At 31.7% G+C, this 22155-nt stretch overlaps 2 protein-coding genes across 2 annotated transcripts in view; one reads left to right on the forward strand and one right to left on the reverse strand.

Moving 5' to 3' along the window:
* Window positions 1–22155, reverse strand: part of LOC144848882 (apoptosis inhibitor 5-like) — a 101476-nt gene that overhangs the window by 66625 nt on the left and 12696 nt on the right. The gene's annotated exons all lie outside the window — the stretch shown is intronic.
* Window positions 500–2245, forward strand: LOC144848219 (uncharacterized). Its single transcript, XM_078704932.1, has one exon. It carries the CDS (start codon window positions 500–502, stop codon window positions 2195–2197), a length of 1698 nt encoding a protein of 565 aa, XP_078561058.1. The 3' UTR covers window positions 2198–2245.

Here is a 22155-nt window from a genome sequence, read left to right on the forward strand (position 1 = left end):
TTTCGTTTTTTCTGCACAACGCATTTTTCTGTAAAAGCTGTTCATGTACAGAAAAACGAAACTATCAAGCAACTGTTACTACTAAGTTTTATATTTCGACTCGTGTGTTAAAAAGAAATTTTTATTTAAACTACTGTAAAAGTTCAAGATATATATTTTTGTATGAAATTTTGTATTTATGTGTAATATTACTCAATACAAATTTTATCTGTTTTTAGTAAAAGTGTAATCTGTTTGTAGACACAAAACTGGATATTTAAGAAACCTCAGAGCAGACATAAAATGTTGATTTACAGTATTGAGTAATCCAATTAACCTAACATATGCAATACTATAATAGCAGATTAAGTATTATTTGATATCTAGTCTAACTATGGGTGAGATTGTAGTGGAGTTGGATTATACCAGGGAAGCACTCTTTCCTAATTATTACTAGGTCAAATACAAAATGTTTAGGATAAGGCAAACTAAATAAGTTAATAAAAATTACTATTGCAGGATGGCTAGCAACGAATTAAGTCTACTTGGAGATCTAGATGAGAAAGTTCTAGAATGTTCTGTTTGTAATGGAAGATTAGAAGATCCAAAATCACTTAGTTGCCTTCATAGTTTCTGTCTAAAGTGTTTGGAAAAATGGGTTCAAACCAACAATGGACAGCTAACATGTCCTATTTGTCGCAAGTTGAATCCCATTCCAGTAGGAGGGCTTCAAAATCTTCCGCCAAATACAGTTCTTAACAACCTTTTGGAAACTGTTAAACAACATGAACAGAAAAATGAGCTCAAAAGCACCGCATTGTTGTGCCCTTCTCATACTCAACCATTAGAGATGTATTGCACAAAATGTAAAGTACCAATTTGCATAGAATGCACTGAAATGGAACATGCCGCAGGAGATGGAAAACATGAACCAATTGGCATTATAACAGCATTAGAAATGTTTAAAGAAAGCTCAGTCGAATTAAAAAAAGCTGCAAATGAATCCATAAGAAAAATAGAAAATGCACTAAAAATTGTCACAAAGAATGCTAACGAATTAGAAGAAAGTAAAGAGGCAAGTCTCACAGAAATTGATAACACAGTTAAACAAATAGTAAAAATAATCCAGAAAAAAGGCGACGAAATAAAGGAAAAAGTTGAAGTAATTTATCAAAATGGCAAGAAATATAATGATGCACAAATTAAGAAATTAAAAACAATCAATTCTGAATTAGATACACATTTGAGTTTCCTAAATCAGTTATTAAAGAGTAAGCCAGCAACTGCTATGAAATCAAGTGACATTGTATTAAATACACTGAAGGATCAAATTAATAATTCTGAAGAAATCACACAAAGGGACAGTGGAAAAATTAACTTTATCAGAAACCAAGATCAAATTGATTTATTGAAAGAAAACGACATTGGAAATGTTACAATCACAGAACCTACTGTCAAAGTAGAGGGTATACCTAGAGGAGTAGCAACGTGTGATGATGATTGCTTGCTGGTTTCATTTCGCACAAATGAAATTTACAAATACAAACAATCAGGAGAATGTATAAGCAATATTCCACTACCAGAAGGTGTGAAAGTCAGAAGAATGTACAGAATGAAGAATGGCAACATAGCATTAAGTGATGTCGGTAATAAATGCATTCAAGTATGTGATATGAATGGTCATGTGATCAAATCCATTGGTAAGGATGTATTAACATTTCCACATGGTATTCATATAAATGAGTCAACGAATGTCATATATGTCGCAGATATTGTCCTGCAATGTGTGTTGATGTTTGACTTTAATAGTGGTGAGCAGCTGAAGAAAATAGAAACACCAGATATAGGATCTCTTGAGTGTTCTGATGTTGCACTTACAAAAACTGGTAAAGTACTTATAGCAGATGAAGGAAAACATCAAGTATTATTATATGATAATGATGATGAAAAGTCACTGAAAGTAATTATCAATAAAGGAGATAAAGATGGTAAGGTGATGATGCCAAGCGAAATTGTAGTTGATGAGGATGATAACATCATCATAGCAAGTAACCACAAACTACAACTATTCAGTAGTGATGGACATTTTATCAAAAGAATTGATCAACAAGAAGATGAAATTAGTTTACCAAGTCAGTTATGTATCATTTCTCATAACCCATGTATGATTGCTGTTGCAAATTACAGTGACAACACAATCAAACTATTCAATTATTAAATTTACAAACAAAACTCTGTATATAGAATAAAATAATAATACCTTGAACTTAAAGTACAAAATCAATATAACTAAATTTTCTTCTTTTGTTGTACTTTTTGGGGCATGTCTTGTACAATAAAGATAGGTGTAGGTAGTTGTGTAGTATGTTGTTGATTTTCATAGGGTTTGAGTTGTTATTGTTGTCAATATTACACAAAATTACACAAAAAAGTGACATAATTGTGATATATTGTGTGTATCATAGTATAAAGTTCTGTCTACACCATCAAACTAGTTTGACAAAAAAAGTTTGATGTGCCCAAATATGGTAGTGATGTGTCCAAATATGGTAGTGATGTGTCCAAATATGGTAGTGACATGCATCATCATGTCCATATATGGACATATAACATAACATAATGTTTGATAGTGTAGACAGAGCTTAAGTCTTTTTTAATTAATTCTTTTGTTCTATTTTTATGCATAATAAATTAGTTTCCATGAAAGAAACTTGTTATATACATGGTGTATAAATTAAATTCATTCTCTCCATTGTGTTGCTATTTGTCTGAAAACAAAAGTCTAAATTTTATCAATTCATTTGATTACTTAATATCATTATACTGATTTGAAATACTTACGAAAAAATCAGTAATCAAATACATAAATTTATTATTATTTTTTTATATTTATATTATGAAAATGATATGTGAAATTGTCTATTTTGATTACTTTTAAATTGACATGAATAAATGGCATTATGTTCAAATTTTACAGAGACCTTAGAGTTTCTAAATTAGATTATTAGGTTAAACAGGAAAAAGGTGTCTGAATACAAAATGTTTTCAGTGTTAAAAAAAACTAGAGCATCAATGATGAAAAGCCCACTATGTATTAAGAGCTATTGAACGTACTGTAACGTAAAGTATAGTTTATGTACAATGCTAAAGTCGAAAAAAAATATATTAATATGTAAAAGTACATGTGAAATATTATTTATAATTTTAGAGCCAAGAGGAGCTTGGGAGCTGTTTAGGGCAATATGCTTATCGAAAAACAGTATTTGAATGGTTGATTGTCAAAATATTGAATTATTAAAATTGAACAAGCAAGACTTCCACTGTGTATTGTAAAATAATAACATTACATCGTAATTATTAAGTAACAAAAAAAACAATTAAATTATCTTTAGTATTTTGTAGTTAATTTTGACCTATTTGTCTAATATATACACTTACTTTACATGATGTATTATTGTAAACTTCTTTATACTGAAATTGTAATTATAAACGATGACTAAATAAATGTGAATTGAATTGAAATTGAATCTGAATAATTATGTATCTAGTTAATCTAATACAATAATTTAGTTTTTCAATAGTACTTCAATTAGTTAAAACAATTTTTTAGTATATTAATTTTTTCAGTTTGATTTAATTTTAAGGATGAAGTAAAAATGCATTAAACAATATTTTAGTATTTTTAGTTAAATAAATATAAATGTATGATGCAACTAACCCATGTTTAAGCAGTTTGGTGCAATGCATTTTGAATAGTAGTGGTATTTGTCCAGGGTAGGCACAATGTATTGTGTGAAAAAGAAAATTACAATGTATACTAATGCAGTCTTGGTAACAGCATTTCAAGCGCTATAATACAATCAATCAATATGTTAATCTATTGTTTTTTTTATTGAGTCATGGTAACAGCTGACATTGTCATTGTAAGCGCTATAATACAATCTGATGCAATCTGTTAATCTATTGTTTTTTTTATTGATTTTGGAATTGGTTTAGTGTTCAGCAATTTCATATTTCAAAATATTTACTACTAGTTTACAACACAGCAGAACACTTGGTGGAAATTTAACTAATTTCTGGAAAAGTTTCAATTCCTGAAACCATTTGAGCTGAAACTATAAGGTATTTAAGAATTTTATTAAATATTATACTGAACATGTTGTTGTATTATAATTCATTATAAAATTGTTTATCTAACAATATACATATCCTAGGCTTATGGGCGTGGTTAAATAAACATGCCTACTTTATATAAATAATATTATAACACACCTATTTTAAGTAGATTCTTGTCATTTGATTGGACGATAATCAGTCACATGGTATTAAATAAATGTACAATAGCACTCTCGTGAGTGCGGTGCATTTTTTTTATACAATCAAGTACTGCAATTTCGATTTGCGCATTTTTTTTTGTAACCAGTGAGTGAATAACCAGAGGCTTGGCTGTTGTTTACTGATCACGTTCAATCAATCATTTTCGAATGGCTTAGATCTAGTCTCTTGTTAAACATTTTATAAAACAAATAATGAATGTTTTATATTCATACACTATGGTACACAAAATTTCATTCGGTGAAAGATGAAATTTATGAAGCAATTTGTACCATTCCACTCATTCATTATTTGTATAATATTAAGATTTATATTGCACACATCTTTAGTGTAAAAATTATGGTTAGGTTAAAAATGTATTATTTGTAACTGCTAATCAGCAGTTATTTAAATAGTAATATATAAATACATCAAGTATCGAAAAATACATTTTCAAAAACAAAATACTGTACAAATTACTATTGCAGGATGGCTAGTAACGACATACTTGGAGATATAGAGAATGTACTAGAGTGTTCTATCTGTAAAGGAAGGCTTAAAGACCCAAAATCACTTGCCTGCTTTCATAGTTTCTGTCTGAAGTGTTTGGAAAATTGGGTTCGTACCAATCGTCGTAATCTAGTACCATGCCCTTTTTGTCGCAAGTTGTATCCCATACCAGTAGGAGGGCTTCGAAATCTTGCACCAAATCCATTTCTTAACAACGTCTTAACAATTATCGAAAAACATGTGTTGAATTGCACCTCTCATACTAAACCATTAGATATATATTGTAAACAATGTAAAGTACCAATATGCAAAGAATGCACTGAAGCAGTTCATGTTGGACATGAACAAACTCCCATTAAAACAGAATTCAGAACATTCAAGGAAACCGCAGAACAATGGGAAAAAAAAGCCAATCAAACCATTAAACAAAACAAAAATATGCTCAAAGTAGTTACAAAGAATGCTAAAGAACTAGAAAAAAGTAACAATGCCAGTCTCAGAGATATTGATAACCAAGTTCAAGAAATGGTACAAGTAATCAAGAAAAAAGGAGATGAAATGAACAGGAAAGTTGAAGCAATAAATAAAAATGAAAAGAAAGTCAATGAAGTACAAATGACAAGACTAGAAAAAATCAATTCTGAATTAGACAATAGCTTGAGTTCCCTCAATAAGTTATTGAACAGCAATCCAGCAATTGCTATTAAATCAAGTGAGATTGTATTTAAAAAACTGAAGGATGAGATTACTAAATCTGAAAAAATCAATGAAAATAACACTGAAAGCAGAGTAATTAACTTTACAGCAAACAAACATCCAATTGATTTATTGAAAGAAGACGGCATTGGTAATGTTACAATCAAACCACTTACTATAATAACAATGGAAGACAGCGATCTTCATGGAATAGCAAAGTGTGATGATGATCGCTTGCTGGTTTCATTTCGCACAAATGCAATTTACAAGTACAAATTATCAGGAGAACGTATAAGTAAGATTACACTACCAGAAGGTGTGATGGTTTACAGTATGTACAGAATGAAGAATGGCAACATAGCATTCAGTGATCCAGGTAATAAATGCATTAAAGTATGTGATATGAATGGTCATGTGCTCAAATCCATTGGTAAGGGTGTATTGAAAAACCCTTCTGGTATTCACATAGATGAGATAACTAATGTTATGTATGTTACATGTGATCGGAGTTTGCTTATGTTTCACAATAATGGTGAAAGAATAGAAACAAATCATACACGCACTCTCACTGATGTTACACTTACAAAAACTGGGAAAGTACTTGTAGCAGATCAAGATAATAAAGTATTATTGTATGATGAGAAGGACCAGTCACTGAAAGCACTCAATAAAGGAGAAGAGTATGGTTCACTGCAACAACAAAGTAAAGTTGTAGTTGATGAGGATGATAACATCATCATAGCAAGTGAACACAAACTAGAACTATTCAGTAGTGATGGACATTTTAAAAGGAGAATTGATAAAGACAGAAATTACATTTTCTCACCACGTCAGTTGTGTATTATTTCACATAACCCATGTAGGATTGCTGTAGCAAATGACAGAACAGTCAAAATATTTTATTATTAACGTTGAACTTGAAAACATCAAAATATGAAATTATTTTATTTAAATGTTATAATAACTAATATTATTTTTACTTATGAAGATATTGTTTAGTGTACCAGTTTTTATTCTTTAATTTTATTCACTTGACCAATACTGTAATAAAAGGAATGTTCTTGTCTAAAAGATTAGTGATAATAGAAATTAACTAAATTACAGTTCTGTATTAATAAGAGGCTTATTATTGTCATGATGTTGCTCTTGCTTACAGTATGATTATTTTAACGTTTTTTTTTTGCTTCTAATTTTTATTCATAAAAAGTATATTTTGCCTTTAGCATCTTTCTATTTCTGTTTCTTTTTTAATTAAATGTTGTCGTATTATACCATAGTAGAAATATTGGCAAATTTCAGGCTATTTTTTTTTCCTTTAAATAAAAAAAACAGTATAATTAATCTCAGTATTTTGAGTTGAGGCAGATGAGCATATGAAACGACACCAAGTGCGTGTTGTCACAACAATGGTTATACAGTTAATCAAACAAATATAATTAATTGATATCGATTGACTGTTTAAGTTTGTTATAAAATTAGCCGAGTCATGGTATGGGGTTACACATGTAAAGGAATCATATAAATGAAATAAATTTTACATTATCCTTAATCTATAATGCTCTATTTTTTAGTGCTCCATTACAATCAGATAAAGCTTTAGAAATTCCTTAACAACACCGACAAGTTTTAGTGTTTTGTTCACAGCAGGTAACCGGTAAAATGCCAGTTTACTATTAGATTTCATTCACTTGTAAATAATATAATATAATATGTAGTATTAAACACAATCCTTCTTAATGTTACCTGCTATTGAAATTGTATTGCCACCTTTACAAAATACTAACAAAATTGCATGCCTCGCTAATTTTTAAACAGGCACACCTTGTTTACAATTCTGTATTTGTTATAAATACCACTGCAAGTAGACTGTTCTGGAAGTTTCAAAAGTGGAAAAACAACCTGCTTTATTTTATTGGTTGAGAGGGTCACGTTTATTTTCTGAAACAAGGTTTGAGCTGCAAAGTACAAGGTATTTAACATTATTTTATTGAAATACTTTTAAATATTAAGAGCCATTGTCTGTAAAAATCAAAGATTTGGTGGCAGATGTAAAAAAATGGATTTCTCTCAAATTTTTACCATGAATAGACATTTCAATAAAAAGCATATCTACAACATTCATTTTAATTTTTAGCCTCCGTTGCCATGACAACGGTCAATTATTCAAATTTTGATGTTTTTGCCATTTTTCACAGATTTTCTATAGTAAAAAAGTACAAACTTGTATACTTATTTTAACCAAAAATACTTACAGTATACAGTTTTTGTTTATAGCAGTGTAAACAACATGTATTGAGTTCCATTTAATGTAGAAAAAAAAAATTTACAAAATGGAGTTTGGTTGATACCATTATTTTAAAAAGGGGTGTTTTTAAAAAATATTTTTTTTATAAAAGTATACATCATAAACGTACCTATAACTTCCAAAGTGGTGTTTTTATATCAATGAGGTTTTGTAATTTGATAGTCAATAGGTTTGTCAACAATAATCACGAAAAAAACACTGGGGTAAATTTCGTACATAGGTTTTGTGTTGCCAGGAAAATACGGAAAATACAAAAAAATACAAACAAAATATCAACAAACAAAACACATGAAACACAATTTAAATATGGCTAATCCAATAATAAAATAATATGTGGCTTGTCATAATGCTACTAAAGTCATACGAATAGTTTAGATAAAATAGGAGAATGTGTTGCCAGGTTTATTTCAATTAATTGCCAGAAAAACAGTATTTTGCATTGAAATATTTAGTTGATGGAAAATAATGTTAAACTTTGAAATAATTGCGTCAAGGTTTTTATAAATTTTTACATCTATTTTGTGTAAAGAGATACAGAAAGACCTCCCAAAAAATCTGACCTTGTAAATTGGTCATTTGAGGTCAAAAGGGGTCAGAATGCAAAACAGGACAGGTCTCCACTTTACTACAACTATTAATGTTTGATCAAAATTTACAAGATAGTTCATAAAAATTCTCAACAATTTTCATTTTTTACCTATATTGTTACCTTAGCAACCATTTCTATGTGTAACTAAGGAAAGTAATTGAAAAGAAAATATTTAAAAAATGGTGTTTTTATGAATACAAAGAATTGCATTTGTAATTTTTCTCAATTTCACTTCTACTGCATTCTAATAATCTTAAAGTGATGACAAACTTGACCTTGTAAATTCATTCATTTTGAGGTCAAATGAGGTCAACATTTTACCATAGTAACTGTTTCTATGCGAAAATATTTTTAAAATATGGGTTTTTTCATTTTACATATTAAGGTCAAATGACATCAACATTTTACCTACAGTGTATTGTAGCAACTGTTTCTATACGTAACTAAGTACAATATTTTTAATAATAATATTTTTACATAATTAATGTAGTCATGAAACCCCATATTATTGTTTTATTTCAAAAAATTGATTACATAGCTACTACTTTCTCTCCAAATTTACCTATCTACTGAATCCCAGAAAATGTCTGATCTTGTGAAAGGGTCATTTGTTGGGTCAAATTATGTCAAAATGTATTATCTATGTTATCTTAGAACCTGTTTCTATGCGTAACTAAGGATAATTGTTTTTTAAAATACAGTTGAACTTCCCGTAAGTATCACATTTTTCGGGTGGCCGCTTACGGGAGGTCATTTATCATACAAAAAATCTCATTTTTAGTATAAAAAGGTGCCCGCAGCTGCTTACGGGAGGTGGCCGCTTACGGTAGGTACCAAATGCACTAATTAGATAGAAAGAACAAACAGGCTTTTTAAAGTGCGTTCGTTAAGGGAGGTGGCCGCTTACGGGAGGTGGCCGCTGTAAATAAAATATGGGGTTTTCATGAATAAAAATAATCACAGAAAAAAGTCCTTACGAATATGACCTTGTGAAATGGTAATTTGAAAATGCTAATAAGGCATGCCTGCTAATAATCTACAAATTTAAATTTGCATAAGATAAGTATGAAAAATCTAAAGAATATCTCAATTTTAGTTACCATAGTAACTGTTGCTATGCATAACTAAGGGAAATTAAATAATTGTCAGATAATTATTAATTAATAATTACTACTGAATCCAACCATCACAGTAAAAAAAATATAGAATTTAAAACCAATATTTAATATAAAGTGTGATATTTTACATGCTGACCTTAAATGAAATGAAATTTCACATCAGGGCTTCAATATTTGTTATGTAGCATTAACATATCAGAGTATATCATTGACTTTTGATTGGTTCAATTTTGGGGAGGGGAAAGTGGTAGATCCAGGAGTTTTAAATAGTTAGGGGGTTGGAGACGAGGGTCTAAAAACTTAACTTTATGTCCTATCTTTTGCATTGCAATTTTTAACTTGGGGTGGGTGGGGGCTTAGAGAAAGGGGGAGGGGGTGGGATGGAGGAGTTTGAATCGGTCTATTGGTTGGGGCGATGGTAGCGGCAGTGTGGTGCTTGAGTGCATGAATTTGACACTCTATAGTGGATGATCGACCAAAGTGTTGCAGTTTATCTTTTTGTGGTTATTGTCGGGGTAATGGGGGGGGGGGGGGGGTGGAGTCGGAAGTGGTGGTGGATGGGCATGTGGGATCTGTTTAGGTTAGCAAATAAAATAAGTAAAAAAATTAAAGAGGAGCTTCAAAATAAGAGAGGAGTAATCTGTTGCAAAGATTAAAATTCACAACGATATGATAATTTATTCAAATTTCCAGAGGATAAACCTATAAAATGACATTAAAACTGGGAATTACAGAATCTGTAATTAAAAATATTGTTTTTTTTCTCACAACACAACTAGAACTATATAAAACATTAAGAATTTTTCTGACCAATGAGTTTCAAATCAGATAAGCAAAGAAAATAAAATGTTTTTACTAATATACCATGTTTTTTTTTTATAAAGGCCTATGTTTCTCGCAACACTGCTTGTAGATTTTTAAAATACCCCAGTATTTTATTTTTGAAATCACTTATTAAACATTAGAACTACCTATTTGTAATAAATCAGCTAAAAAAAAACACCACTTTGGGCGTTATGGTGAAGTAAAGTTTAGTTGCATTTAACAATTAAAAACAAGTGAAAAACACCCCTTTTTAAATAAATGGTATCTCCCAAAGTATGAAATTAAAAATTTAAAAAAAATTGGAAACAGGTACACAATGCATTGTTATTATGCATACACTAATTATTTTTTATAATTAAATGAACAAAACAAAAATATCGTTCATCAAAGTAGTACCAATATCCAATTTAAAAAACCTTAAAAAAAAGACAAAATTGTCAAAAACACAAATTTGGCCGTTGCCATGGAAATATATGTGTAAAATAAAAAATACTTCATATTTGATTTCTCTCAACACATATATAGCCATGTGCAAAATTTGAAAGAAATCCATTTTTTTGAGTCTGCCACTATTTTTGATATTTCTTTGATTCTTACAGACAATGGCTCTTAAGTTTAGCATATCTAAATATTATTTGACAATAAATAAACTCTTTGAGATAGACAAGAACTCGGGATATGTATTATACTATTGTAAATGTTATACACTATAACACTAATTTTGAAATCATCACAACTACAGTAGCTATGTAACCAGTAGCATGCTCTGACCTTTATATGGCTGGAAATATATTTTTTGTAAAATTCATTATGTCGTAGACTGAATTCATTCAAACTTAACGGTGTCAGATGAAATCGGTCGCGCTTGAAATCGGTCGCGTTTCAAATCGGTCGCCATAAAATCAACTTCCGGTATTTTGTATGGCGCGCCGCTAGAGCTATACTTTTGATGATATCTGTCGCGTTTGAAATCGGTCGCGTTTGAAATCGGTCGCGCTATTTTGTATGGATTGAGCGCGGGATGCATGCTAGAGCGGGATATACATTTTTCGTTTATATAGATTTAATTGATATTTTTTAGGAACTAGATTATTTATGTGGATATTTTTTAGTTGGTTAATAATAATAAATATTTATTTATATGAATCATTAAATTAATTTTTTTTTGTATTTCACAGGTCTCGGAGAAGGACTGTGTCATTTCAAAATGGCCATTTCTAAACACGTTTAAATATATTAGGCAATATCATGTTATAATAGGCATAATGTTATATTAGGCATATAATAATTTACCTCTATTTATGTACTGTAATTAATATATTACAGTATATAGAGAATATACGTCTGTCGTGTTTTTTATTATGCAAACAATTACGTATGGTTTTAGGATGCCGTTATAAATCAATCTACCGGCCTACAGTAGGACTATGATGTACAATGATAGATGTGAGAATAATAATGTATGGATAATAAAGGTGGACACGATTCTCAAAGGGGTAATCTGCACTGATATTTAAACATTTAGATTTACGAACGGCGTATGAATGTGACACACTGAGTTGCACTTACTTAATTATTTACATTAAATGATTATTATAAATGAAGAAATAAAAGATATTCAAATTAAAATCTATAGTATCGCCGACGTATATACGTAAATTATATATAAATCATACTGTCAAATTATAGAAACAGTGCTTTATTCGGAATTAAAGCCTGAGCTACAGCAAATTTTAATTGCTTTTGCTTATCCTTGCCTCCTTAGATTTCCACGTGTCTTGATTTTGTTACCTATGTTTTAAATGTATTTCGATTTTAAAGGCTAAATAATGAATGAATGAATAAACATGATCTCATAATCGCGTCGAGCATCTATTATAGCTCATTGGATCGTTTCACAAAAACACGTGCGGAGGCGCGCCTATAGACGTTTCAAACGTATGGTTATTAGTAATAGACGTCATCTTTACCTCGCCATGGACAACGATCGTACGTGTTTTGTCCATGATTTGACACACTAACAAGTGCGTGTTTTTTAAAAAGGGGAAACCCCGTCAGAAAAATAACGTATTGTTAACAGCTGCACGATCATAGAAGGCGCATGTCCGATATGGCTTATTCGGGGGTTTATTTCAGTAACTCGCCTTTTAACCATCCGCATATAATGATCATTTTACTAAAAACTATAAATAAAAATATACACGTGATTTGCCTCAACAATAATCATTATACACATAATATTATCCTACATAACGGATAGAAATAAAATAGAAATACAAATAAGGTGATCGAATAGTATGTTGTTAACGACATGGATATGATATAATCTGCCACAGTATGCATAAGTATAAAAATGGATACGCTGGCTTTACGGGCTATATTGTAAAAATTATTGTTTTTAAATAAATATTGTTCTCTTTTACGTAATTGTTTGCATAATGAAAGACACGACAGACGTATATTCTCTATATAATATATTAATTACAGCACATATAAATAGAGGTAAATTATTATATGCCTAATATAACATTATGCCTAATATAATATTATATTTAAACGTGTTTAGAAATGGCCATTTTGAAAAGACACAGTCCTTCTCCGAGACCTGTGAAATACAAACAAAAAAATTAATGTAATGATTGATAATAAATATTTATTAACCAAGTAAAAAATATCCACATAAATAATCTAGTTCCTAAAATATATCAATTAAATCTATATAAATTAAACGAAAAATGTATATCCCGCTCTAGCATGCATCCCGCTCGATCCATACAAAATAGCGCGACCGATTTCAAACGCGACTGATATCATCAAAAGTATAGCTCTAGCGGCGCGCCATACAAAATACCGGAAGTTGATTTTATCGCGACCGATTTCAAACGCGACCGATTTCAGACGCGACCGATTTCATCGTAAACCAACTTAACTAGAACAGAGTAATAATATAGTTCATAAAATTAAGTGTTATATGACGATGTTCAATTTTAAAGATTGATTGTTAAATTACGATTTATACATTTATACAATTTTGTTATACCTTACATTACAAACTTTGAATGTAATAGTGAGAATTAAGAAACGATTATAGGAGTAATAATTTTTGATGATGGTTCGGTGTAATGAGGCTGTTCCCGCGACTGCGAGAGGACACATGTTTTTGGAGCGCCGATAACTGAGATTGAGGTTAATAACATCCGTTATTTATCTTTATGCATCTGATTGATTAAACCTGTTAAACTTCAAATTTTAGATTGATATTATTTTGTTCTAAGGTACGTTGGTTACAGTAGATGATAAAAGTAGTTTGGCTTATATATTAAGTAACTTTAGGCTAGGCTCGAATGAATGTTATTCGCAGCCGAGTTATGTTGGAATTGTTCGCTTTGTGCCAACAGAATCAGCTAGTGTACCTTGCTGTTCGATCAGTCATATAGAGTGGTACAAATTGAGTTAATAATTACATTGGAGATATTGTTTCTCAAACTAGTTGTGTGTCAGAAATTGACCTATAAGTAATTATATTAATTAGGGAAGAGTATAATTATTGGATTATGAGGATTTATTATGTTGCGAGGTTTATGTTCACAGAACATGAGTTTTATCGATAAATGGTGGATTTTGTAAACTAGTTTTTGACCGATGAGGGCGTCATGCTGTAGTTGATTAAGATTTATTTTATGATTGGTGGCGCTATAGTTGTAAACAAAGATTCAAGATGGCTGCGCCCATGTGGATCGAGCGTCAGATTTCAAATAAATATTTTAGAGTTTTGAGCTAATTATAAGTTGTATAGGAGAGTAATAGATAATTAGGTTGGTTGTTTAAACTATTGACTATTGTGGCTTATATTGATTATTATTTTTAGTGTTTTGCACAAGTGAGATTTGACAACAAAATTGGAGGATTCAGCCCACGAATTTCACGTCGGCAATCGGCAATTGCCGACCTTAAATTGTCAGAGGACGGCAAGAGAGAAACTAGGCTAGATCCCTCCTTTCAAGCCTCCTAGCAACAACATGGTACTTTAAGGGATCGTATCATTGAAATTTTAACAGGCATATTCACCACCATGTTGTGTTTAGTTAACAAACCATGGAATTAAGATGATCCCTGAATTCACTCAACCATTACATCATGTTGTGTGTGAGCTGCATGCTTTCCTATCAATAGCGACCGCAAGTGCTAGATTGTTGATATTAACATGTATTATTATGGGTACAATGCTACTGATTTTAGACCTAGGCCTAGTTAATGATTTTATCAGAAATATTCTTAATGTTATAGATAAAGAAATGTTAAGAACTTGTTTGTCTTGAGTAGATATTTATATAGTTGAGACAGATAATGTATTGTCAATTTTAATACATTTTGTTCCTTCATTGCTGTTGTGTTCTTCACCTTGAGTACTGATATTCATAAATAAAGAATACCAATTAACAATTTCTATTATTTCAACAATGGAGTTTGCCATCAAATATTGAGGTGGACCATTCTGCACATTTCATACAGTGCACTAGGTAAAATAGAGAATAATTACTGTATTACAAATTATATTGTAGGATGGCTACAATCCAAGGTGAGCCTATTACTATCAAAGTTGACGGAAAACCTGCAGGAGTAGCAATGTCAAAAGACGAATCCTTGGTGGTTTCTTTTCAAACAAATGTATTTACCTACTACAAACAAAACGGAGAAGGACCTGTAGTACAATATCCTTCAAACGTTGTATCAGGAGGAGAAGGTGTGGCAGTTAACAGAATGTACAGAATGAAGAATGGCAACATAGCATTTACTGATCTGAGTAATGAATGCATTCAAGTATGTAATATGAAAGGCCATGTGATCAAATCCATTGGTAAAGGTGTATTGGCATATCCATGGGGTATTCACATAGATGAGGCAACTAATGTCATATATGTGGTAGATTCGAGAAGACGGGGTCTGTTCAAGTTTAAACTTTCTAATGGTGGTTCTAATGTTACAATGCAACAACTCGACAGCTTAGATCAATTTCCTGCATACTCTGATGTTACACTTACAAAAACTAAGGAAGTAATTATAGCAGATGCAGGACGAAATCAAGTGTTATTGTATGATGAAGAAAAAAAATCATCTAAAGTACTTATCACAGAAGGAGAGAACGATGGTGAAGTGAAGGCGCCATGGGGAGTTGTTGTTGATGAGGATGATAATATCATCGTAGCAAGTGTTGACAAACTACAACTGTTTAATAAAAATGGACAATTTATCAAAAGAATTGGTAGTCAGGAAGACGGAATTGATAAGCCGGGGCAATTATGTATTATTTCACATTCCCCCAAAAAAGTTGCTGTAACAAATAACAACACAATTAAAATATTTAATTATTAAAGTTAAACAGACAAACTATCCTCTGTATTATGAAGTAATATTACACAGTGTACTGTAATAAAATGACAGTGTTATATAAAATAACAACTTCCTAATCTTATTATTTTAATTTAAATCCGTAACTTTATTATTTAATTTTGTCACAAGTATTGTATTTCAATTAGTTCAACACATAGCCTACTGTATTTTATTTAATTGTATAGAATTTCTCTTTCTTCATAGAATTACATAAAAATATATATTTGTTACATACAGAAAACTAAAATTGATGTTATAATGTTAAGATTAAAATGTTTTAGAGTACATTATTCAAATGTTGGCCACTATGAATAAAAAAAAATGTATGTTCAACAGTTGGCACAGTACAGTATGCCAGGGCAGTTTAATTGTTAAAATATCTACGGAAAACTGAAAACACAAATGTTATAAATCTAGTTTGCACTAAGTATACGATACAGCTTTAAAATTAAAGAAACAAGGAATTGTGAATTTTAATTTGTATTAATTTATAGTAGAACTAATGTTTTTATTACTTTAAAGGCAGTTTTGTTCGGATTTCTTAACTTTATATCATTTATGTTTGTATGGGTTAAACATTATTATTAAGCTTAGAAGTGGTACATGAAGTTGAATATTTAATGAAGTAACCTTACACTGTAATGCTGTAGTATGTTAATAAAAAAGGCAAATTTTCAAGCTATTTTTTAACTTTTTTTTTTGTGTACAACAAGAAATTGTTTGATTTAACACTGACAGATTTTTTGTTTGTCTTTGTAGGATACGTTGGTTGACTTTGTACCTAATGTTGTGTACCTAAATTTTATGTCACATGACATGAAACATCTACACTAAACTGTTCCTACGTTTCATGTTTTTTTTTTCACTCCAAATTCAGGTCGAGGATTTTTCTTTACACATGTCATAATAATTGAATAGTTACAACATAGAATAATTATATTGATTTTGCATATCTTTTTACATTTCTTAGCCAATCAGGCATGGCTGTTTTTATAATTCGCTAACCCAAGGTAGGATTAAAAAAGTTATAGTAGGCCGCCAAAACTAGGCTTGACCTTTTTTGATAAAAAAAGGTGAAGTCCAGGAATGAAACGGGTCAGTCTAATTACCGAAAATAACTGAAAACAAACCGAAAAAATCTAAATACCGAAAACAAATTTGTTTTGATGGGTGTTTCTAAGACCATACAGAGAGAAAACCGTGCGCGCAAAAGCCAAGGAAGACCCTACGAAATGTTAGTGTGCTCAAAATACAACTCAAATCGTACAAATTCAATGATATACACCGTAGACTACATTTACTTACAATATCTATAAACACATTTCATGTTAAGTCTTTAGATTTTCAAAAACAAAGCATGATTTTACCTAACTTTGCGTTTTCGTCACTTAAGTTAATACTGATGAAGTGATTAAGGATAAAAACGTTACTCGACTACAGTAATTTTACTGAATAGATTTTATTGTGAATCCTTTATCGTGAGCTTGTTTTAAGTATACTTTATAGTCCCTAATATTATCAATATTCTTAAAAATATCATATTGTATTATTATCTTTGAAAATCTATAATTAATTTGACCATGATTAACCATAGTCAATTTACTTTCTATACTATGGATTAACGTAGGCCTATTCACAATTATTGTAAGGAGTAAATGCATTGGTTTCTGGATCAAAAATCGAAAGACTAAAATTAAAATATTTTTATAGATTCTGTAAGTAAATGCGATGTTATGATTGATTGTACGATTTTTAGTTGTATTTTATGCACACTACCGTAGGGTCTTCCTTGGCTTTTGCGCGCGCGGTCTTCTCTCTGTCATGATCTTAGCTCTAGAAACACCCATCAGTAGAGGGAGACATTAAAAATTCATATACAAATTTGTTTTCAATATTTAGATTATTCGCTCCGGTTTATCCAAGTAAATACAGTACAACATCTGCAACAAACAGAGCATATTAAAGACAAAAGAAACACTCAAAAGAGAAAGTAAAGATTAAAACTAGATTTGAACTCGTCACTTTGACGAGTTAGTTATCCGCACGACAAACGCCACGCGCACGTCATACGTTGGAATTTTGCACACAGAAAAAGATCATGGCATTTATTACCTTATATCAAAACGAGGAGTGCCAGAGACCTACTAGGTCCCTGGATAAGTTGTTTACCAAAATTTAGTGAGTAGTTTTTACACGAAAAGTAAAATAGCCAATCAGAACCTAGTCTTATTTGGCCTGCTACATTATAGAAATAGGTAGGAAATAAATGATTTGGGCTATACCATTCCGTTACAGTCAGTATAAACAGTAAAATCTTTATACATATATTACATACAGTGTAGAATAGGTGAAATTACGGGATATATATGGTTTTTGATCTATGTTAAATACGCGAAATTTGTAAAAACGCACGTAAGTCATGTTGCGCAACTCTGACGTCATTCAAAAATAGGAAAGCACAACTTCACATGAATGCCCATATGGTGACAAAGTTATGAAATGTTAACTTTACACGTTTTAGAGATACGCTCTGCACAAAAATGACAGAAAGAAAGAAGAATACAGGAAAAAAAAAAGATGATGAAACAGGACAGTTACAATATAATAATACTTTTCTTTCCTGTTATAAAATGTGTACCACTGCAGAGTTGATATCTTTAATTTGTTACAAGTTAATTGAAATTAAAATGATAAAATAATTGCACTTACTGAAAAAAATGATAGAGCCTGTTTTTATACACTGGGTTAACTTGTCAACACAATCTGGATCAGATGGCTAAAAACAGAACATTAAGTTTATTGAAATAAAAGTTGAATATGAAAAATTAAACCAAAATAAAAGGAGAAGTATTATAACTTAATTTCTACATATACTTGTTATCAACATTTGAATATAATTGAAAAGCTTTTGTCATTTTCGTTAGATCTATTCAAAATCAACCTGCTTGCACCAATGAATGCTATAAAAAAACCAAAATAATAACCCTTTTAAAATATTGGATATATTTTATAAAGCTAACATTTGCTTATTGTTACCAATGTTCTGAAACAATTGTGCAAGTCTTTAAAATTTATTTTTCAAAGCAGTTAAAAAAATCAAATATTATTGACGTAAGAAGCAATTTGGATGTTACAGAGGTGTCTAGAAAATCTTAGTTTCCAAGATTTAGGTCCTTTCACATCACAAAGCAATGTGACAAGTGACAAGAGGTATATGTTTTCTACAGGCTATTGCAAATGCGCATATCATAAAAATGACGTAATAGTGTAGCAGTCGACATCTAAAATCTAAAAAGTCCCTACTGTACAAGACTGAGAGTAGTAGGGAGCTTTCGATTCGCGATGATCCACTACCAACCTAGGTCAGGTCAATCAGTGTGTCGTTGCTTGAACCTAGAAACCATCAACCTGTGTCTAGGTTGCAAGGACACACGCCCCAATATCTCTGCATACACACAATGATTTAACTTGACATAGTTTGGTGACCCACTACCAACCTAGGTCAGGTCAATCAGTGTGTCGTTGCTTGGACCTAGAAACCATGAACCTGTGTCTAGGTGGCAAGGACACCCGTCCCATATCTCTGCATACACACAATGATTGAACTTGACATAGTTTGATGACCCACTACCAACCTAGGTCAGGTCAATCAGTGTGTCGTTGGTCATTGCCTGGACCTAGAAACCATGAACCTGTGTCTAGGTGGCAAGGACACCCGTCCCATATCTCTGCATACACACAATGATTGAACTTGACATAGTTTGGTGACGCACTACCAACCTAGGTCAGGTCAATCAGTGTGTCGTTGGTCATTGCCTGGACCTAGAAACCATCAACCTGTGTCTAGGTGGCAAGGACACCCGTCCCAATATCTCTGCATACACACAATGATTTAACTTGACATAGTTTGGTGACGCACTACCAACCTAGGTCAGGTCAATCAGTGTGTCGTTGGTCGTTGCCTGGACCTAGAAACCATCAACCTGTGTCTAGGTGGCAAGGACACCCGTCCCAATATCTCTGCATACACACAATGATTTAACTTGACATAGTTTGGTGACGCACTACCAACCTAGGTCAGGTCAATCAGTGTGTCGTTGGTCGTTGCCTGGACCTAGAAACCATCAACCTGTGTCTAGGTGGCAAGGACACCCGTCCCAATATCTCTGCATACACACAATGATTTAACTTGACATAGTTTGGTGACGCACTACCAACCTAGGTCAGGTCAATCAGTGTGTCATTGGTCATTGCCTGGACCTAGAAACCATCAACCTGTGTCTAGGTGGCAAGGACACCCGTCCCAATATCTCTGCATACACACAATGATTTAACTTGACATAGTTTGGTGACGCACTACCAACCTAGGTCAGGTCAATCAGTGTGTCGTTGGTCGTTGCCTGGACCTAGAAACCATCAACCTGTGTCTAGGTGGCAAGGACACACATCCCAATATCTCTGCATACACACAATGATTTAACTTGACATAGTTTGGTCATACAAATCAAAAGCTCACAAATATGTAGAGTACAGTTGTACAGTACATTCAACTCTGAGAGTACTGACTGCAATATTCACACATCATCATAGCAAGTCAAACTACAACTATGTAGTAGTGATGGACAATTTAACAAAGAAAAGTGAGGGTGTGGGATCCTCTATATTAGTGATGTTGTTTATTTAAAGACTTTTGTTTGAAAAGGGGAAATAAAAATAAAGTTGACGCTTTCCATATGGCCTAGTGCTTCGTATGGTGTCAAAATTATAACGCCACCAAACATTTGACAATCACTGACAATACCAATGTACAGTATATAATACAATCTGTAAAAACTATGGTGCTTCTATTGTGCTTTAGTTAATGTTGTGCATCCCTGAATTCTCATGCCGACAAAAATGCTGGAAAAACCATTGACCTACAGGTATGCTTGATGATGCTATACCATGCTGCAAGTGGTAGATCCATGATTTTGAAATAGGGAGAGGGGGGCCTAGGGCCTTAAAGTGGTTTAAAAAAAAGGGTGAACCTAATTTGATGTCTTATCTTTTGAATTACAATTTTTTACATTTAGAGCGGTCCCCTTGAATCCGCCCCTGGCTGTTTCTATTTTGTTTAAATTGTTTTGATTATGAGCGACAATAATTTGCTTATTTGTTGGCTTGGATATTATCTTATTTTTCCTACAATTAAATGCCAAGCAGAGATGTATTGTACAGGCATCCGATGATCATATGACAAGAAGAAACCAATATAGTAAAACCCAATTGATAATGGGTGGATAAATAAATTGCATTTTTTTTTATTCAATAAATCAAAATATGCAATTTGTTATTTATGTGTAATTTATTAAAAATAAAATGTTTTGCAGAATGGCTAGCAAGTATTTAAATCTACTTGGAGATATAGATGAGAAAGTACTAGAATGTTCTATCTGTAATGGAAGGCTAGAAGACCCAAAATCACTTAGCTACCATCATAGTTTCTGTCTGAAGTGTTTGGAGAATTGGGTTGAAACCAATGGCAAGCTAACATGCCCTATTTGTCGCAAAGAGTATCCCATACCAAAAGGAGGGCTTGAAAAACTTGCCCCAAATACAATTCTGAACAACCTCTTGGAAACTATCTAACTAAGAAAGGTGAGGTTAAATACACTGCCTCTCTGTGCGCCTCTCATGCTCAACCATTGAAAATGTATTGTACAAAATGTAAAGTACCAATATGCATAGAATGCACTGCAATGGAACATGCCGCAGGAGATGGAAAACATGAACTAATTAACATTGTAACAGCATTTAATACGTTTAAGGAAACATCAGAAGACTTAAAGAAAGCTGTCAATGAATCCACAAAAAAAACCAGAAAATGTACTAAAAGTAGTCACAAAGAATGCTAAAGAACTAGAAGAAAGTAAAGAGGCAAGTCTCACAGATATTAATAACCAAGTTCAAGAAATGGTACAAGTAATCCAGAAAAAAGGAGAAGAAATGAGAAAAAAAGTTGAAGCAAATTATGTGGAGGAAAAGGAAGGTAATGACGTACAAATTACAAATTTAACAAAAATCATCTCTGAATTAACGCAAGTGTGAGTTTCCTAAATCAGTTACTAATGAGTGAGCCAGCAATTGCTATGAGATCAAGTGAGAGTGTATTAAATACACTGATGGATGAAATTAATAAATCTGAAGAAATCAAGAAAAAGGACAGCAGACAAATTAATTTTATCAGAAACAACCAGCCATTGATTTATTGAAAGAAAATGACATTGGAAATGTTGTATTCAAACCACTTACTATTGAAGTAGAAGGTCAGCCGAGAGGAGTAGCAAATTGTGATGATGATTGCTTGCTGGTTTCATTTTGGACCAATGAAATTTACAATTACAACCAATCAGGAGAAAGTATAAGCAAGATTATACTACCAAAAGGTG

The sequence above is a fragment of the Antedon bifida genome, chromosome 7 (assembly GCF_963402885.1).
Source record: "Antedon bifida chromosome 7, ecAntBifi1.1, whole genome shotgun sequence".
NCBI lineage: Eukaryota > Metazoa > Echinodermata > Crinoidea > Comatulida > Antedonidae > Antedon > Antedon bifida.

Coding starts and splice junctions, on each gene's coding strand:
- LOC144848219 (XM_078704932.1), top strand. CDS start 500: ATGGCTAGCAACGAATTAAGTCTACTTGGAGATCTAGATGAGAAAGTT.